Here is a 21525-nt window from a genome sequence, read left to right on the forward strand (position 1 = left end):
TTATTAAATTAATTAAATCTTGGTAAAATTTTAAATAATAACTAAATTTAATATTTTTAAAAAAATGGCAACAATGCCATATTTCGATGGCAACAATGTAAATTAGTTTTAAATAAAACGGCGAATCTAAGCAATGTTGCCACAATCCGTTTAAAAAAAGTAATAACGATAATAGCATTTTTTACAATAAAAATATCGTCAAAAATATATTTTTGGGTAAACTAATAATTAAAATTATTATTATTGTTTTTTTTAAATAAAAAGTATAGTATTATTTGTGTAACAAAAAGTTTAATTTCGTAGTAAATTCAATTTATCTGTATCGAAATGGCAACACTGTAGTGGTTCAGTTAAAGCTTTTAGATAATGGCTGTTAGTTGGCGATTAGTTAAGTAATGAATAACAGCAACAGTTTGTTATTTACAAAGCCACAATTCATTATTTAACTCAGTTATCATTTGTTATTATGAATATCCTTTCACAGGCCATTCGTTATTACGAGTAAGTAGACAAATTATTTAATTAACACGGCTAATCACTCGCTATTACGATATTTAACCACGTGGCTACTAGTGGCCACGTGGTACACGTAGGCCTCACAATAACGAATGAATAGCCTAAACGGGCTATTCATTCATTATTGCGAGGTAGTAGTAGTATATTTAACACATTGTTCACTCTATCGCTAATGGCAGCCAAATTATATGATTAACGCAACTATTCACTCATTATTAAGTCGTACGAATAAGATATTCACTTGTTATTACGAACGATAGTCAACATTACTTAATCGGCTTTCGTTATAACGAGATGTAATCTTATTATTTATTCGTTATTTAACATGGCTGTTCATTCTTCAATACCAATAGCAGCCAGGTTATTTAACTAAAGCGGCTATTCGATCGTTATTACGAGTGATGCGGCCGTAACTTTAAATCTAATTCGTCGTATACCGCTCTATGGCGATATATTTATGTTAAATACGTATAAATAACACGTATTACCCAATTTTTAATGGTAACTTTAGAAATTATACAATCATATAATCCAAAATATTAAACTTAGAACGATTGAATAGATCGTAAACAAGATACAGGGGACCCACATATATTACACATGTTTTGGCCTATGGGAGTATGTCCTGCATTCGAAATTGGAGATGAGAATCTACATCTCTGTGGACTGATAAGGTAATTACATAGCTTATTTTAAGAATATATTTGCAAAACATTCGATCAGATCCGTAGTACTATTGAATTAGACAGGCAATGATATATAAAATTGAATATAGAGTCGAACCAAGAGCCACAGGTTAGATCTAGAGCTGTGGATCTATACGATAAACTAATAATTAGAAACAGGGTTGTTGTACTTCAAGTGACTTTGAGGAGTTTTGGCCTGGGGTTAAATAACCGAAAGTGATCATTAGGTGATTTGTATCGACGCCTGTGGGATTAATAGGATAGATCTTAGAAATTCATTATGGAAATAAATAAAAAAAAGCACGAGATAAATCTACAGTTTTTAATCGTTTAATCTTGTTAAAGATATTTTTTTTTTATAGATGTTTATTGCTTATCGACATCTAGATTTTGGTTTTTATTTTCGGTTATTTTCTATCAACTAGTGATTAAATTAATTATCAAAACAATTTTTATTTTAGTCTGTCGGCTTTCACGATTCGTTAATTTCGTGCTTATTTATGAAAACTGAGGTTTTAGCGAGTAAAAGGTGTTTTAAATAGGCTGGTAGTACTTCTCGACAAGACCCGTAAATGTAAGCTTTTTAACAAGGCCTACATTTGTTCCTATGTTTGTAAATTTGGCTCGAAAAGAGTAGACTAAGCTTCGGTTCCAATGAATTTCAAAGGATAGTTCCTAAACGTGTATCGAGTCTAAAAGGCTCGATGTATTCAAACCCTCTTGTATTGATAATGCCTATATGTATCGAGGGCCTACCGTCTGCCAATGCCTATACTGTACGTAAAGTATCAAATAATAGTGATCCTATTGCGTAAGAAGGTCCGTACAGTTTTAAAACAATATAATAATTCATATTGCCGACAAAATCTTTATATATTGAAATGAATATTAAGGGATATTCGTGGAATCGAAATTCAATTATCGTAATTCATTGGAATTGATAGAATCTAAATACATTTTTTAAGGTATTAAACATAAATTTCGAGTTATAACTCTTCCTTTTTACAAAATTTAGCAACTGAAAGTTGAATAATGATAAAATCGCATGCGAGACAATATTAATAGTTTCCTACGAAAGTTTATTAATTAAATATTTAATAAAAGAATCTAAGAAACTTAATCTACTCGCTTCTAAGAAGAAGAAACTGAAGATCTTATCCTGTTTTAGAATTAAATTTCATACGGGATTTTTTATTTATATATATATATTTACGATTAAACTTACCGAAATCACGTTATAAATCTAGAAATTGAATGCATTTTAAAAATTTATTTATAGATTTTATTGTCGCATTCACTTCTCAAAATGGACTGAAATCGCAGAAGTGTTAAGATTCGCACGTTAGAGGTAAATTTCGTTGGTTTTATTTAGATAAAAATAGCTTTTATTTTCAAACTAATCATTTCGAATCTATAAATAATGTATATAATTTAATATTTTATTATAAATTCTCTTAAATATTATCCTTAGAATTGCGAGAATGTCGTCACTTCTAAAAGAAGAATTAACGTTTAGGCCTTAAATGTCGCCACGTTTATAATACACAGGTAAGATTTTAGTTTATCCTAAATTATCAAAACTAATTGAAATTTCTTACATTCAATTTTACGAGTTATACGAGTATTTTTATCATAAATTCTTTTAATTTTCTCATTTTCGAGATGATAGAAACCGAATTGAATCTCTTCTAAAAAATACAATTCCTAAAACACGAAGCTTCTTAAATCCTTAGGCTAAATCGATGGAAATTTTATACAGTAAAATTAAAAAAAAATTCTTTTAAATTTGGTGGCCCGGATTCACAGATTATCTTTCCAAAAAGACGTCAGAGTAATAGCTACCGGCTTCTGGACTATCCGAACGAATGCCTCGGAGCTATATATAATTCATAAAATTGAATAGTTTATAATAAATTCTATATAAGAATTGCTACTCTTCTTTTCTCAAACAAGGCGAGAATGGGGTGCGATTAAAGCCGTCGTCATACCTTGTAAAGGCGATAGGATTATCGTCGTTTTGTTGCTTAGAAAACGGAGAATGGGGCATAATCCTATTAATTCCGAACACGAATAGCGTTTAAAATTCCGTCGGGGGATGGGAAAGTTCATTGCTATCAAAGATGGATGACCAAATATCCCGCCACTGTTTGCCAAAGCCACTGATAGGGCGTTGGCAGTGACACTGTCTAATATAATGACGGTGATTATCAACTATTGTGGTATCGGTCGACGATCGCGACGGCAAAAGAAACCTTGGCAAATTTATATCTATAAGTGGATGTGATCATCAACCCGTGTTTTAACTTCATTTTACTCATCCAGATTTATGATACACCGACTCAAATTTCGCTCTCTCTCTCTCCTTTCGAATTTTACCAGTTGATTAATACTTTGGGCTAATTTATTATTTGATGGCAACGCTGTAATTTCTTAGAAGTTAAAAAGATAGAAGAGCCGTTATTATATATTTTAAGCCACCGATAATAGATTGTGATTAATAAATGACCCGCCGATATTTCCGAGAAAAAAAATGACGGGGTTTTGTTTGTTTAGAAACGGCCATTTTATACGCGGCGCCCTCCGATTATTTGATGATTATCTACAAAAGAGTTTCGAACGTGTGACGCGGGATTAAATTAACCGAAGGCCACTTCCCACGAAGGGATTCTCCCTTTACGAGTTCGTCCTATTATACTGTTAACAGATCGTGAAAGGTTTGGCAAAGTATAAAGAATACTGAGAGATAGTTCCGTCCTGGCGCACGACCGACACGTGTTGTAACACGTGCTCGTCGATACTTAGTTTTGTAATAGGAAATGCCGCTACTAATCCGCCACGTGACCAAAATATAGGAACCCCGGATATAAATTTCTGGAACGCGTCGACGTTTCTCTACGGATTTCTTATTAATCCGTTTCGAAAGACACACTGTGGGAAACACCGCGTTAGGATCGAAATTCCACGCGCACGAGTTTCGAATTCGAAGATTAATTAATAAATTTATGGGATTGGTTTCTATCGAAATCTGTTGTGTGACGAATTTTGCATCTGTCAAACTATTAGGACGGGTCTGAATAAGAGAAGCAGAAGGACGCAAGGACAATCTCCGCATCGAGCTACGACTCCTGTGGGAGTTGTTGGCAGGGAGTTGGATTGTTCCCTTATGACCTAGTCCAACGCCTAGTTTGAAAAATTACACAATGGAACTATTAAATAAGGCAGGATTTTCGATACCCTGTTTCTATCCAATTGTCGTTATGGGCCGCTTATTTAACATAGCCTTTGAATCGGACAATGGGCCGATCGAGTTTTGGGCAATTGGATAACGTCGGAGAACTAATCTATTTGGAAATGTTTTTAGACCAGTGAGCACCATTACTTATTGGAATTGTATTTGTAGGACTTCCCACAACGGTAGTTATTTGAAGACTGACCGGGACTGTGTTTAAGGGTCGATTTAGTTTCTTTGGTTCATTTCGTTTCTCTTCGTCATTATATCATTTTGGGTGGTATCTCACAGGAAAATAAAAAAATTTCCCGAACGAACTAGGCAAACTAATTGTTATAACCTTGTACTAACAGGAAATTCCCATTTTTACATCCGGTCCTTGGTCGAATTCTACCTCGAAGGGACGGATTTAATTTTCTTAAAATTTTACGTCTGTCGACAGTTTATAGATCAGTCGATTATAGCATTAATTTCAACTTAACGTTTTCGCAAAAGTATGTCGGGTTTATAAAAGACGAGTGTGTGTGTGTGTGTGCAGTCGACCAACTGTAAAATCTCCTCCCCAAGAAGCATAAATTAGCCTTATTTCTCGAACTGATGGGGAAAACAGTGGCAGGTCGAGAATGCTCGGGGGATCGACCATTAGCTACACTTACGTAGAGGCACGTGTTTGCAACGAACGTGGAGAGTAGACATTAAAAGAGCAAGAGACCGAGGACCCTTGGGATGTGAATCGCACGCCCTACACTGCTGTCCATTAGCCTGCCACAACGACTCTGGGGGAGATGGCGTGCATATATTTTCTAGCCCAGTGGTTACGCTTTCACGCACCACATGCGCTACTTTGCCACCGCCTGTACGTGGACAGATGGCTGCGAGAGTCGGGTGTCGCAGAAGCTGTTGGATTCGAGTAGTCGAGGAACTTAAATCCTATTATACGAGGCGTCAAACGCTATTCTTCAAACGTGCAAACTACCCTCCGAGAACGCTGCAAAGCGCCCCTCCACCGTTTGGCTTAAAAATGTTTTAAAAGAGTTATCCGACCGAAGAGGGTAGAGGTGAAGCGGACTTATAAAAATCGACAAAAATCCAGTTATTTTTTCGTTTTAAACAATGGCGTACGCGGGATTACTCGTAATACCGGCGACCATTTTTTTTTCTTGTGTCTTTCTTTACCAATCGGGTTTAGAGGCGGTGACAAGTCTACCGGGATTATGGGATGTGACCGAAGTACGTGGACATCATGCTAAAGGCCCTAGGTTGTTAGGGAACGGCGGGAGCATTCCGCGTGCCACGAAAAGGGGAACATTATCCCGAATGCGGAGATTAAACGAGATAACAATCGCACTCTAGTCTCGGGCAAAATATAACGGCTCTACTAACGGGCGCTTTACTCGAATGCTGATAAGGTAGCGACACGGTGCGGCGAGAAATGGAAGCATCACGTGATAGCAAATGCGTGATTTATGAGGGGATGTTGCAGCGGAGTAGGGTGGCTGCATGTCTTGGAAGCGACGCGTCATTACTCGTCTTTTGTAAAGGAGTCACGATCGAACCTGTACACTTCTGTCCATCCATATGTATGAAAGATTTTCTTTTTCCTTTCAATGGTCCAAGCCTAACAAATCTAATTATGATGGACGAATGTCATTGTCAGAGGGATGGCTAATACCTCCTCGTGCTTTGCTAGGGATTATCGTGCCACCAATAACAGAGTGATTGATACTATATTGTGGTTGTAGGCGGGAGTACAGTTGATTCCATTCATCGACGGACATATTTGTCATGGGGAATAAATTTTTATCGCGCCGTTTTTTTAGATGAATGTGTGTTGAATCATTTGCATACATTTTGATCGAGATGCGCCTATAAATGTTTATGGATTAACTAAGACGCTTTAAAACATCGTCAACAGATTTACGACTTTGCTCGATTTTTTTTTCTTTTATCTTTTCCAACAAAAAATCGAAAATCTTAGCCAAGTTTATTTTCTTTTTTTCTTCTACCGAATTTTGAATATTTCTTTTTCAATTTCGGACCGCCTACCATCGACTGCACCAAAAACTGTTAAATGATATGTAAAACTTTATAATCTGGCCACTTTCTTTTTTTCGGAATAAAGAAAATTTCCACGTCCAATCTAAAAAATAACCAATAATTCAATGTTTAACAATTTATCGAGATTTTAATGCAGATGCTACCGAGTCGCGGCTTTGTTTAACAGATAATTTCCAATTTCGATCCCATTTTAAATAAAGTTTTTTCAGAATTATTTTTAAAAACATTTATTTAAAAGACAATTTCATGCTTTTAATCATCTGTTCGCCACGTTTTTGTGTGGTAATCGAATCAATTCGTTCTTCTTTCGTACGATTTTGTTGCATTTTTCGCGTGTAATTAATTTTAAACCGGTTCGAAACGAAATTTCTTTCAACTTATTTGCAGGAGTACAATTGTGCTTGCGATTTATATAATAATTCATTATTTACTTTAATATTCTGAATTCTATTCTATATAATTTTATTATTTTATTTTAAAAAATTGCCGAAGAAACTAATTTTAAAACACACTACTACTATTTTTTCCGTGTTTAGTTTTCAAATGAAATTTATATTTATATAACAATGGATGCGTTAAAGAATGCGACGTATTTAATGAGAAATTTTAAAAATGATCGTCCTTTACAAAGTACGGCAATGTTATATAATCGATACGATTCGTTAATTTTGAAAATATTTAAAATTATCTGCTCGTCCAATCAATTTCAAGTAAGTTCTTACGAACGTTCGTTAAGTAACGAACGTGCTCCGTTTCGTATAGCCAAAACTTACTTCGCCTTAGCTTTTTTTCGCGGGGTCGGAACCGTTTTCTCGGCATTTCGTTTTATAGGTAAGAACGTCGGTAAGTAAAGTTTAGTGAAATTTTCATTCACTTATTCTAAAAGTATTTATGTATGCGCGCTTATCATTCGTTGTCGATGAGCAGCTGCACGGAAAAGAGCGAACAAGCGACTAACAAATGACGAGCGTGGTAGTGACAGGAGGTAGCAGAGCGTGTTTACAAAGATGGACTAGATGCTCATGGCCAGAACAGTGATGACTTAATCAATAGAGTTGTTGATTGATACATGCCGTGCTCATGCTGATATTCTCCTCTCCAGGTGTTATTGTTTTGATGTGATTGAAACAGAGACGATCCAGTTTGCAACTAAGCACCCCGCTAATGTTATACTCGTCTTTTTTTTCGCCTCCCGAAATGATGTCGTTCGTGTAATTTACTCTTGCATCGGCAGAAAGCGTATTTAAAAGCGTAAAATCGCCAAAAATACAGTCTTACGAATTTCATTCTCATTCTTTTTTGCCTTATAAACGTGTAGAATCCCGTTCACACTCCTTATATTTGTGTTTAAAAGGGTAAAAAAAAAAAGTCCTAATCTCGTGGTTTATTTCCTTCGAATCTTGTAAAATCCTAGTTCTATATTTCATATTTTGCTTTTGAAACGTATAAAATCGTATTCATATATTTTTTTAATTTTTAGAAAATCTAACTCTTACTCCCTTAAGATGGGCTACGTAACGATTTCCTTAGATAATTTCCTTCCTGCAACATTCTAAAATACAAACAGCTACAAAAATACATTTTAAAAAGTAAAAAAAAAAAAAAGAAAAGAAAAGCAATCGACCAAACCCATTTAATATCGCATCCAAACAAATCTTTTTTGACTTCGAAACATCGCATCCAAACGTTTACTTCGCGTGTTTATTCATCTCTATCTGCATCATTTCGTGCATTTTTAGATGGGAAAACCCATTTACTTATACAATAGAAAACTGCTTCTTTTCGAAATACTTAATTATAAACCGTTAAAAACTCGATTATATAACAAATTAACATCTAAAAATTTAAGTATTTTTGTAAAACGATCATTTAAAAAGTCGCCGTGAAGAAGAAGAAGAAGAAATTGCTACGTTCAGAAGCAGCAGCAGCAGAAGCAGAAAGCAGCAGCACTTATATTAAAATTTACTCTTTTTTTTCCTTCTTCTTCTTTTTTTTTTATCTTGGTAATCAAGAATGTCCCATGGAGAATTCTGCAAAGGTGGGAAAGATAGATAAAAATTTATGCAATTAACTCGAACCTTATTACTTGTAAGCGAATAAAAAATCACTTTGAATCGCGCAAGGAATTAAACTACCTAAAAAAAACTTACAAACACTCATATGTATATGTATATATATATGTATGTATGTGGTTTTTTTCCGGAGTTTGGATACATGTCTAAAATTTTAAAACTTGTATCCTGGAGATGTTTTTCTCGCATATTCTTCCCCCTTTCAGATTGTTAATTGACATAAAATCATCAGAAAAACAAATTAACTTTCCATAAATATTTAAATAACTTATCATTTGATTTCATCAACTAATTTTTTTTTTTTTTTTACTTTCTTCGTTTTTTCCCCGTGATTTTTATTGAAATGTACTAATTTTGTGTTGGAAAATACACCAAATATTATTTCACTTAGGTCGGTTGGTAAGCTGGAGTTGTGAAATTCGAAGAGGTTTTTCTAGTGTTTTTATGGAGGAATGCGCCTTTAAATGTAACGAATTGTTGATTTTTATCGATTTGTTAACGATTTTTATTGAAAATGGCTAATTTTCTGTCTGGTAAGAGTAAAAATGTTTTACTTAAGCTCGCGGTTTGTCAACACTCTAGCCACAAAATTCGAAAAGATTTTTCTACCCATTTTGGGGAAAATATATTAAAGTGAAGAAGGGGGAGAAGTAAATCGATCTGTCGTCCTGCAACAAAACGAAAATAAGATTTCGGTTGGCTTATACGCTCTGACGATTCTCGGCTTGGCGCTTACGGATTGGCGTTCACATAATCACTTCTTCACAACCTTTCGTCCAACCTTTATAATGTAGAAGGCATGAGACGGAGGGGGATACGCAGAGGATAGGGGAACACTTTTCAATCAGGACCTTCGGATGGTCCGCGATCCTATTTTCGATTTCCAGAGGCTTAGTCTCTTTCTCTTCCGCTTCGGAGAATCTCTGATAGATGATACTGTCACCGACTGTTACAATTGAAGCGTGTGAGAAGAAGGGGGAACGAAACTGTAACAGGGGGGAACGATTACACGTGTATGTCATCCGGACTGTTATGATTAAAATTATAATGGAAATGTGAAGGTTTTCTTATAGCTTCACCCCTTTTCCAATGCCGGTAAATGTTGTTTATGTGGTGTGAAATTAAGGCTACGCAATGGAGAACGATAGTCTGAGAATTCTATTATGGAACGAACACGGAACTAGATAATGGAGCGACTGGGTAATTCGATTATAGCAGGCATCTTCCTCGCGGGAATCCGATGCAAGTTGATGCGAAGAACACACGATTTTTATTCAGATACACACACAAGATGTTAAAATATAGACATCCCCCTCTTAAAAAAAGAGAGAGAGAGAAAAAAAATATATCCATTCCACCCCCGTTTAAAAAGCCCGATTTTGTGCTTTGTCTCTTACGAATTCCGCCTATCGAAACCGTATTTTTCTTTATTTTTAACTAAATAAAAGTAGAAAAATTCAACGCGGTTCGCTAGAAAGATGTAAGTAATTTAATAATAAAAACAATTGTCCTTAATTTGATTGTTCCGACGGTTAATAAGGATAATTTTCAACGGGATAACTCCTGTATAGAATTGTAACTGATGATACAAATAAGGAAACAATTCTACCCATTGTTAACGCTCGAGGATTGCTTATTATTTGTATTATATCAAAGGATAGAGACCTAGAAATAATAATAAATGGGGGTTTTTTCCTTGTTTATATCACGTACGCTATTTTCGGAATCACTTCATTTCGATAATATATCGAATTATCGAAGATGAGTTCGAGTTACTCTTTGTAAGTAACGACGTCTGCTGACCCTCATTCGTGTAATTCACCCGTAAAACGTTTTGTTACCGATAAACTTATTTTATTTTCACTTCAATTATAACTCACGATCGAGAATTTGATGATTAAAAATGTTATTTTTTACATTATTTTTTTTTTCTTCAGTTTTCAAGCGGAAAATCGGTGCCGAAATCGTTACACACAGCGAGTTTTAAAATTATTTTATTACCAAAATCTCGCTCGTAAAATTCTTAATAAATTATACAATAATTATTAATAATGAAAAATAATATATTTCTTCCCGTTTTTATGCGAAAATGTCCGAAAAATATTTTATACTCTCGTTTGTAATAATTTTTTTTTTTTAAATTTCGATCTAGCGACGCGTTGCGGGAAAATATGAAACTAAATGATTATTTAAAAAATAATAATAGTGAATTAAAACACGATTTAGCGACACGATGCGGGAAAAAACGAAAACAAGATTTTTTTAAAAAAAAAAAGAAAGACGAAAAAGTAAAAATAAAATAAAAATAAAGGCCCTATCGGTAACAAGATAATCATTAAAATGGGAAGCAGTCTATTTACAGTCCATTTGCAGACGATGGGCGGTAGAAAAAAGAAAAAGAAAAAGTAAGAGCAGCGAAGAGCCGCCGATGCTTTTCCATGTATATTTTATGGCAGCGATAGTTCCAAAAGAGCACCTATCCATGTCTTCCGGTGATAAAATTAAATTTTACGGGCAACTTTTCAGACAGTAATATATATTAATTAGTGAAGTGCAATTTGGCGAAAGCCCAAACTAACTGGCCGGTTAATGGGAGAGAATTTGCGTTCCGTAAACTGTCGGAATGAATCACTCAACTCTTTATAAATACTCTCGTCTCTTTAAGATTGTCTTCCAACCGTGCCCCCTGGTGGGCGATTGGCACTAAACGGAGATCGTGTCCCACCAAATTGAACTTCCATGTTTGCATTTGCGTTAAGGCTTTCGTTTTACTACTTTATTCTTCCACTTGTAAACACTCGTCTTTATTTTCTTAACCCAAATTATATACTTCTTCTTCTATTTAGTCCATTAACTTTATTTTATAATTAAGCTTCCGCTTTTTGATTTATCGCATCTTCTTCTTCCCGTCCTCCTTCATTTTATTGATAATTTAGATGGGTTTTTTTTGCCGAAATTTCCTTTTTTTCTGCATTATAATGCCGAAAAATGTTATAAAATGTTTTTCCCCGCCGTAAAGCGAAGGTGGATAAGAACGTCTCCATATTTAATTTACGAAAATTATGTTTAAAAAATAAAATGACCTTTTTTATGTAATAAAAGAAAGGTTAATGTAACCGTCGGTGCCAAGATGGCGGCTCGTTTCTGATTCCAGCAAGGAAACAGTGGGACGCACCTTCTAACCTAATAATTTGGTTGCTAATAATTATGGTAATTTATTAGAATAGGTTAGGTTAGGTTAGAATGTGTTTCCTTGCTGGAATCAGAGACGAGCCGCCATATTGGCACCAAGGGTTACACTAACCAAAAGCAATTCGTTAAGGGGTTGTTTTATGTGAAAGTACACCTCTAAGTGAATAAATATACTTAAAATTAAAGCATTTTTAAAAAATATTTACCGTGTAAGAATCATTTTTAACCGTCGCGTAGAGCTTTACTATAATAACTACGCTTCTGTATCATTGTAAAATGACTTATAATATATTGTTTTGCTTTTAGGAAGATAAATTTTGGTTATTTAAATATGAAAATCACTCAGGAATCAACGGTGAGTTTCTGCTTTTTGTTTATATATTTTTAATCTTATAATTAACTTCAAAATTAGCAGAGAAATTTCCCCTTTCGAAGTATAAATATATATGTATTAAAATGTATATGTATAAATAGTATAAAGTATATAAGTAAATACGAAGTATAAATATATATGTATTAAAATGTCGGCTATACAACTGGAGAGGCATCCGTTTAATCAATGCCAGACAATTAGACGGGGAGATAAATAATTAAAATATAGAAATAATTACGGAAAAAATAAATAAATAAATCTCGAGTCGATTTCGTTAACCCCAAAACACCATTTTGCGTATAATTTCCATTAAATAACAATAAAATTAATGAACTTTATGCAAAAATGGATAAAGAAAATGAAGTGGATAAGAATCAATAATTTTTTTCCTTTTTCTTTAACCTCATTTATTAAACTTGTTGATTGTTAATATAATTTTTTTTTTTTTTCGAACCTCTTAAATAATTTAATAGTTAATTAAAATGCATTTTAAAGGCGACCCGGCGCGATAATTAAAGATAAAAACCCCACGTATTAATTAAATTTATTTCGTTTTTTTTTTCTTCACCTTAAAATTAACAAACGAGAATAGCCTTTTGTAAATTTGAAAAGAAGAAAAAAAAAGAGGATTTCTTGTTTAATAATGGAAAAATATGTGGAGAAGATTGATACGAAATTCAATTTTTAGAAAAGATGGTTAAAAAAAAAAAAAAAAAAAAACACGCTAATACAGTAATTTGGAGACGAGCGACTCATCAAATAACTTGTATCGAAGGCGAAGACATTCACCTCGGATAATAAATATCAATTTCGAATCATTTTTCTTGGTAACAAACTACCGATGACAACAACCGCTAACCAAACAGGAACACATTATCGGGCTCTGTTGTTAAAGATGCTCTTTCTTGAACTCTGGTAAATAATTTTACATAATTATAACTGGAGGCGATATATCATTATTTCTACAACGTTAATAGCACATAAATGCTTTAATGATAGGTTATAGACCTACCTTTCGTCTCTTAAAACGAAATTCGAAATTCTTCTTAAAAACTCCCGATATTTTAGAAATTATTAGTTGTATATTAAGGATAATTGGAAATTATTATTATTTTTTTTTAGTACCTCGGCCTAGCGACACCACTTCTGTCCTCGTTCTTATATATATATATATATATATACACAATATATATTTATTGCTAGGAGCGAAATGTTTTAGACGAGGAATTAAAGATTCTTTTTAAGAAATGTAAATGTATATGATGTCATGCGAATTTTTTTTTTTTTTTTTTCTTTTTACCGGGAAGAGTATCACGCCCATCGGTATGACTCACGAAGCGTTTCATTAAAGCTGTTCGAAAATACAGTATATTCATTACTTAACCTTGAACTTCGACCTGTCCTACGGTATTAAATTAAAGAAGGGTCGCATTCCCACACTCTTTTATCTGGTCATTAATATTTCATGTGGAAATTATACGCTAATCTTTGATATAAACCAGAGTAAATAAGATTTCATTATAACGTTAAGTCGTGATCGTCGTATGTTTTAGATAATTAGATAATTAGATTTCATGGTTTTGTTGGTGGTCGCCGTTCGAACGTAATCCGTATTATATATCGATCGTTGGATGCCGGTAATAATAAAAAAATAAAACTTTGATCGCAGCTTTCGAAATACGACAGATTCCGAAAAAATCAAAGCAAAGGCCAGGGTCCTGGGCTTTGTCGCGCCCAGAAATCCATTCACGCTTGTATAAAAATGGGCATTTTATTCGTCGTTATCGAAGTTTAAAAAATCGTAAAAGTGTTATTTTAATAATTCCTGACGAGATTTTTGAAGATTCTCACCCCCCCCCCCCGACGAAGGCTTTTAGTTTTTGTAAACTGACCGAATCTTACGTCCGCAATAAAATTTCGGACGATGCTCGAAATACTTTGTGTGAATAAGTATACTATTTTTATTTTCACCTGTTTCGTCCGGGTCTATATTTCTACCGCCAGCCGTCCTTCAAATACTCTAAGCCAACGAAACTCGCTGCCGAAAACAGAACTTCGCCTCTTTTCCGAACGTTTCGGAGTAACGATGGCTTCCGAAAAACCTGTTCCGTAATAAGGACTCGAATTCTACTTCTCCATTGTCGACCATCGCTCGGGACGAAACCCCAGTTGCTCGCATGGCCCGGGCCGTTCGGACCCCAAAGTTCCGCTTTCGGCCGTCCCGACGCCAAACTCTGAGCCTGTATTTAAATCCTACGTCCAGCGTTTCGAGACCATTTCGGCGCACGGGCGATTGGAACAAGCGAAAGTACCGTAGGTTACATTCCAAACCGATTTTAAATTTCTTCGAACCCCACCGAGGTGCCAAAACACGTCGGACTCGGAAACGTCCAAACACTCGGCCCGCGCCGTTGTCCCAGAAAGTCCCCGGTTTGGGGTCCGCCAAGGCCACGAAAATTCGTACGGGTTACGAAATTTCGGCGTTGGATGCTCGCACGTAAACGCCTCCCTGGGCGCGACGGGAACGGGAAGAAGAATGCCCGAAACGGCTGGGTAAGTAGAAATGGGGGTTTTCCGTACGCGCAGGTGGCGTTTTAGGAATGCACCCGCGGTAGAAGGAACGAGAATGGTAGGCGCGTGCACTTTTGTCCAAACTATAGCCGCGGGCTTAACTTTTAAACGCTTCCTACAGTTGTATTTTGGGTTTAAACGTAACTGCGACTTAATTTTTCGGTAACGACACCCCGTCTTTAGAACCTACGACCGCCGAAACCCGACAGTTACGTTACTTATAAATGGGGTACGGCCACCGTAAGACGAGGTGGTCCACCTACGGCCGAGCGAATACAAACAACAGAAACAAAGACCGACAAAGCCGGGGCACAAACGATCGACCTTACGAAAAGATTTCCGGTGGGGAAAACGTAACTCCGTAAGAGTTAAGAGTTACGCTAACTCTCGTTAACGCGGCGTAACGTAACGGTTAATACCGGTAACTTTACTTAATTAATTTCGTACGGTCGAGTCCGAGTAAGAAATCGATTGACGCGGCGCGGCCCGTACGAAATTAATTAGACAACGTTAAAACAAAACTAGGAATTTCCGCCGACGAAAAACAAACGCGGGACCGTTTCTACCGGGCGTGGGGGGCGGAAAATTAATTAATAGTAAAGCGCCAGGCGGCGGAATCGGCGCTTAAAGCGGGCCCAGTATATATACATACATATATATATATATATATAAAAACCGGCGGGGACGGTCCCGGGAAAAATTAATTAATTAATTAACGGTAAACAGAGGAAAGCGAAATAAGAGGGTCGAAAGGGAAGAGGTGGCGGAGAATAAAGCCGCTTCAAAATTGTAATTTCTTTAATTACGGATGTCCGGTAATCATCTAAGTCTTTGGAATACTCGAGATTTCATTTCTGTCTTGCGTGTAATGAAGTTTCGCTAGATGATCGAGCCACGAGAAATCTAGCGTTAAATGATAGCCAACAAATAGAGAAAACCACTCGGAGTACTTTCGACGCGAATGTACACCTTCCAATAGAAGAGTAAACTCATTTAAAAGGGGAAATTTGTCTAAAGTACTTCGGGGAACGGAATTTGACAATCCCTCCGCAGCGCCAATAACGTCGCAATTCCTAACAGATTAATAAAGATTCGCACACGCGGTATTAAAGAAAGGGGGCAAAAAATCCGCTTTACTGGCCGGGAACGTCTGGAAAAAAGAATTTTATGTATTTATTTTTTATTTTTTTTTCTCCCCTCCTTTCGTACGAAGGGAGGAGGAGGAGGAGGAGGAGGAGGAAAAAATCTTTAATTTCACACCGGTTAATTTTAATGGTTTATTTTAAAGTAATTTAAATGAGAATTCGATCTGTCTTTCCCGATATGTTGTTTGATAGACACTTCGTCGAGAGAAACTTCAAAAAAACTCGACAGTTGTTTTTGTAATTAAAGTCGCATCTCCGGTTTATTTTTTTTTTTAAATTTATGGCATTAAAAAATTGTCGGAAAAAAATAAATAAAGTGGAAAAAAACACGGTTCAAATTAGTTTATTCCCATCGATCGCCCGCGGCCCGGGTCCGACTTCTTAATTACCGTCAGAGTCGATTGGCATTTGGGTTCGACGATTCGAGTCCGGGCGCGGGGGGGTAGGGAATTGCGGTCGCGCGCCCTCTCGTTATCCGAACGGTAGGTCCCGACATCAATTTGCCGCGGTAGAATATGCCCGTATCCGGTTACGTGCGGACGTGACGTATTGGCCGCCGACCCGAAATTGGCGCGTCCCGTCTTCCACCCCAAATAACTTTTTTTTTCTTTCGTCTGGTTTGCCGTCTTCTATTGTTTCCCGGCTTTTAACGCGTCCTCTTCGCCCTCCAAAGTGTCTGGCGTCTTTACTCCTACCCTTAAATTTATAACCCGCCGGTAGATTTTTGTTGGTGTCTACAGGCCAGTTTCCGGTGTTTGGCTAGCGTACGCGGGTATCCGCCGCCGCTAGTTGTGTACGCGGCGGTTCCTAATGCCGAAAAATTTGGGGCGTTATCTCCGAAGCCGGGTGAGGCTCGACCCAGTATTTCCTTCCTTTGTAAAATAATTATTACAATATCGAACTTTTCGCCCCCCTCGGCGTTTCCCCGGGCCTAAGAACGGACGAATTCCCGACGAGACTCAAGTGTTGCCAGAACTATTTTAAATTAAAATTCGAAAATCGATGCTAAATATTTAATTTTCTATATTTTTATTTATCAGATTTGTGGATAAAGCCGGGGCAACGTTATCCCATAAACTATTATTATTATTAAGTTTCGGTTTAATCTGTAAACTTTTAAAATGTTTTTTAAGAAAAATCATTCCTCCAAAAATATTTTTAAACTACTTAACGCTCTTCCTATTGGAAGAGGCTGGTCAAAAGGTGCCGCCATCTAGTGCGTGATCGGAAAACTAATTTTGGTTATTAAATTAAAAATTAATTAATTATTACATTAAAATTACTTTGTTTCTTTGAAAGCGGTTAACAAACTCGATACGTAAAATTTGGTAATGGTTTGCGTAAAAAAAAAAATGCGAATTAAAATTATTTAAATTAAAGCAGACAAAGAGATGGCAGTGGTGATTTGTTGACCTTTAACAATTAATAAGTTTTAATTGTTTTTTATATAGAATGCTTTACCAGAAAATCTTTTGTGCTAGTAAAGTTAATTGGAAATGCATTGTGGAGTGTGCTTCGTTAAAAGCAAATAAAATGAACGTCATTAATTTCCACATTGAAGAAAAGGTTATTGACTTGTCATTTATGTTACTTCTCGATGGTTAAATACAAAGAAGTGATGAATGCGAGAGTTTACGTGTCGGAGACGACGGATATTAACGACGGTTATTGATTGGCGCCGCTCCACCCCTGCCGCTCCGAGAGACGGCTTGGACGTCCCCGCGTGCCACTCTCTATTTAATGACTGTTAAATTATTAAACGCGTGATAAATTAATTAGCTTTTTGAAAGATACGGTTCGGCGTCTTCTCTCCTCCTAAACGGTCAACCCGGACGCCGCGCCTCCGGGGTGCCCCGTTCCGCCACTTTTTTAGACCGGCCGGTCGAATTCGGGTCTTATCGTGGCGGGAACGCCCGGTTTTGGCGAGCAAACTACCACCTCGTTCCATTAGTTTTATCTTAGATTCTCCGTAGATAATCTTACGTTAATACGTCTTTGATCTCGTTAAATTTCTTATTGCGGTTTTACGTGTAGTTGAGTTCCGAGCACCGAGCACCGTCTTTTTAATTAGACCGTGGTTTTAATTTAAAGCATCGTAGGTGTTGTTTCATCCAATATTGTGTGTGTGTGTGTGTGTGTTTGGAGCTTTTGCTTGTCTTAAATACAGAGATCTTTGATCATTCTACTTGTGCCAATGGTTGTCGGCACGAACGGAACAATCCAGAATTTGTAACTTGTTACGTCAGAACAGCCAAAGACGAACCGACGTTCGAGAATGCAGTAGCATTCTGGAATTATATTTATTCTTACCTGTGTTTTGTCGAACCCGTAAATGTGAACGATACGTGTTAAAACGATACGTATAAAAACTATATTGAACTTTTTAAAATTTCAAATGTCTCGTATACAAAAACAAGATATTTATTCAAATTACTGTACAATGTATTTATCTTTAATTCTAAAATTGTTATTTAGAATTATTGCTTTTTATATTAAATACATAACTGTAACACAAAACACTAAGTTTCTTAATGTTACTAAAATCCAAAGTCTTAACTATTTTAGTTTGTAAATTTTCAGTAGGGCACCGGGAGACGGATCACGTCCTCTAAACTGTCGAAACACTTCGCTGGAATGTCGACCTCCGCCCACAGACAAGAAGGTTTCGCGAAACCTAAAAGAAATAAATTAGTTTAGGGGAAAATATTTCAAAGAGTTGTGAATATAATAATATTTATATAGTAATGAATTTATCGTCATGTTAATAAAATGATTATGCATTATTTATTTCTTATATATATTTTTAGATGTATAATGTAATGACAGAAGAAATGAATCGGGTATTTGATATTTCATATATTATTTAAGGTAAAATTTCAGTCGTATAATGCCAAAATGCCAACACAATGTTGAAGAACTGATTCATTGCTTATTATTGTTTCTATCAGTTATAATAGACTTCTAACAATTATGCCATTGTTTTTGAATAATATCTGATTTCACACATTAAATTTTAATGTAGTTATACTCATTTAATGAATAATCTTGAAACTTTGCAATTATTTTTATAAGCTTATCAATTAAAATATTTGGATCGGAGAGCAAAGTTTAGTTGTTTATAAACTAATGTTACATACCTTCTACCAATTTCTTTGATTTGTTTTTTATTATCCAAACCGACTTCCCAGAAAGCACTGAACACATCTGCTGCAACCATCTGGAAGAAACAAAACACATTAATAACGAGTAAAAAAGTATTAGACTTTTAATATTGCGTATATATTTTAAATACAAATATACGGGCTTCTTCCTTGCCGAAAATCTTAACTAAAGTACACTAAAACCGTTCGTCTCTCCTTATATAGAAAAATTAACTTTTTCGCCTACCTCCGACCACAGGAAAGAAAAGTACGAAGCGGGAAACTCGTCGCAGAATATCTCTCTGAAAGAACAGAGGTGATTATCGTCTCGATCAAATGGCAACGGCATGTAGCACATCCACACGTGTCTGGAGATGTCCAACCAAAAGTCTCTCCTGGAACAATTTGAGAAATTATAATATAAAAGCATATTAAGAAAATGATATTATTTGAAGTTATTCCAAGGACCGGAGTGTACAGTTTCCAGGAATATAACACATTAATTGATATTCGGACAACTGTTAAATATTTTGCATGTTGACTGGTAGAAACTTTATTTCAAGAAGTTTTGAAAATGAATGGTTAGCCATTCAAAGACCAATAAATGCAGGATAATTTGAAAAATCTGGTAAATAAACATTTAATTATTATGAATATATAAAAAAAAATCTTCCTATTCCAGGTTAACAAATGTTGCAATATAATATAATCTAATGGAGGAAAACAATCCTCTACTTTTCCTCCAAAAATAAAAGGAAATAAAAGTTTTGATCTTGGTTGTAATTAGATAAAAGAATATAATCTGAAAAATAGCATGTTAAAGGATATAAGCACTTGTGTGTGTGTGTACTTAATATACACTGCATTCCACATGAAATTGGCCTCACTGACTGGAAATAACACTAGAAACTTACAGAAGATGCCGACAATGGCATCCTTGTGCATATGTGCAATCGTGTTCGGACTGACATTGCAAATCGATAGCCTTGGTGCTTCTGCAAATGCTTTCCTTTGGTTTGCATATAGTTCTGAGATTAAAAGGAAAATATTGCAAGAAAACAAATATTCTGACAAAATTTACATTGGTAATGTTTTATTGTTTCGGTAGGGCCAATTTTAAATGGAACATCCTGTAGTATACAAGCATATCTACAAAACAGATATCAAACTTGAAAATAATAATTTATCAAAGATCAATTGTTACTAAATTGATAATTACGATTGATAATTAACTACAATTATAAATTGTAAACCAAGAGCTGCTCATTACCATGCTGTGTCATAATGTGTTATTACATCAGATTATTATACACTGAGGAAATACTGAATTAGAAATAGTACATTGTTGGAGCTAATTGCCCTGCCACCCAACCTAATGCACTGAATGAACTGTCATGTGGCCAGCAGATAAGCAATGCTAGACTCTCAATTTCTATTACAATTTATTTGGGTCTTTCAGTTTGTCCATCATAAAATAATTTTTAACTGCAGCCAGATTGTGGGAGCTAAATGTGTGGGTCACTCCATTTTGGCAATTACATGGACCTGGACTTCCCATGAGCGACTGTGTCTCGAGTGTACAGTCTCTGTATGAGAGTATCAATAGTTTTAAAAGACATCTGATGCAAGATAAAACTGTCAGTCGGGTCACTGACAACTGGGGTAATCACATGCTTGTCGTACATCGTAATGACCAATAGGGTGGATGCTGTGCAACAGATTACAGCACAGTTCAATGCCAGATAAGAAGGACTAATATGCCAACAAATAGTATAGTACCATCTCGTCGCAATGAATTACGGGGGCCATCGACTCACAAGGTAAAACACCTCACCTAGACAATAGCAGATCAAAATTGATCGTCAAAAACAGTAAAAAACGTTGCTCGGTCTGCCGAGTCAAAGTTCACCTTGGTTTGTGCTAATAGAAGACTCAGAGTCTGATACAAACTGCACAAAGCTGTAAAACCATCACATCATGTTGGAATAGTTCAGGCAGGTGGTGGCAGCATGTTGGTCTTGGGGATGTTTTCATGGCACGATACGAGATTCTTGCTCCATCTGACTTTGTCTTTCAGCAGTGACCAATAAACAATCATCTTGGCAGATCATACACAGCTCTTTATGGGCATCATGTACTAAGCAGGAATGCAGAGTACTTTCAGCAAGACAGTGCTCTTCCTCATTAGTCCAATATTACCTCAGCATGGCTGGAAGAACACTCCAAAAAGTTGTCTGTAATCCCATGGTCCACATGGCCTCCCAATCTTAACCCTATCTTTCGGATGAAATGTGATGGAGTATCTGATCTTGTGATCCCGCACCATTTTTCTTGGGGATCTATTGTAGGAACACTGATGCACAAAGCTACAAACATCTCGTGAAATTGTTGATAGCCATCTACTTTTGTCCACATCACAGCAGTGGTGTGCTCTATCTATAAATCAGAGTTCTTTCAGTGTACATAAAATAAATGCAATAATTTTATATATTGTGTAACTATAACTCAATAAGTATAAACTGCCTTCTACAAAGACTTCATTT

General features: G+C 35.8%; 2 protein-coding genes and 1 long non-coding RNA gene across 3 annotated transcripts in view; 1 reads left to right on the forward strand and 2 right to left on the reverse strand.

Annotated features, from left to right (window-relative positions):
- LOC136984128 (dynein light chain roadblock-type 2-like) overlaps window positions 1-21525 on the reverse strand; it is a 221667-nt gene that overhangs the window by 127541 nt on the left and 72601 nt on the right. The window lies entirely within an intron of this gene.
- On the forward strand, window positions 366-2716 carry LOC136984105 (uncharacterized). The gene is made up of 3 exons (XR_010882149.1): window positions 366-501; window positions 2482-2550; window positions 2674-2716. It is a non-coding gene; the product is annotated as an uncharacterized lncRNA (long non-coding RNA).
- The window catches only part of LOC136984116 (uncharacterized), a 43851-nt gene continuing 40548 nt past the window's right edge, over window positions 18223-21525 (reverse strand). The window contains exons 16-18 of the mRNA XM_067281042.1: window positions 19230-19377; window positions 18980-19059; window positions 18223-18516 (exon numbers count right to left, since the gene is read on the reverse strand). Of these exons, the coding sequence (XP_067137143.1) occupies window positions 18399-18516; window positions 18980-19059; window positions 19230-19377 (346 nt within the window). The 3' untranslated portion in view covers window positions 18223-18398. The remainder of the gene's footprint in view (window positions 18517-18979; window positions 19060-19229; window positions 19378-21525) is intronic.

Source organism: Centruroides vittatus, unplaced genomic scaffold, assembly GCF_030686945.1.
Source record: "Centruroides vittatus isolate TY-2023 unplaced genomic scaffold, ASM3068694v2 contig_904, whole genome shotgun sequence".
Lineage (NCBI taxonomy): Eukaryota > Metazoa > Arthropoda > Arachnida > Scorpiones > Buthidae > Centruroides > Centruroides vittatus.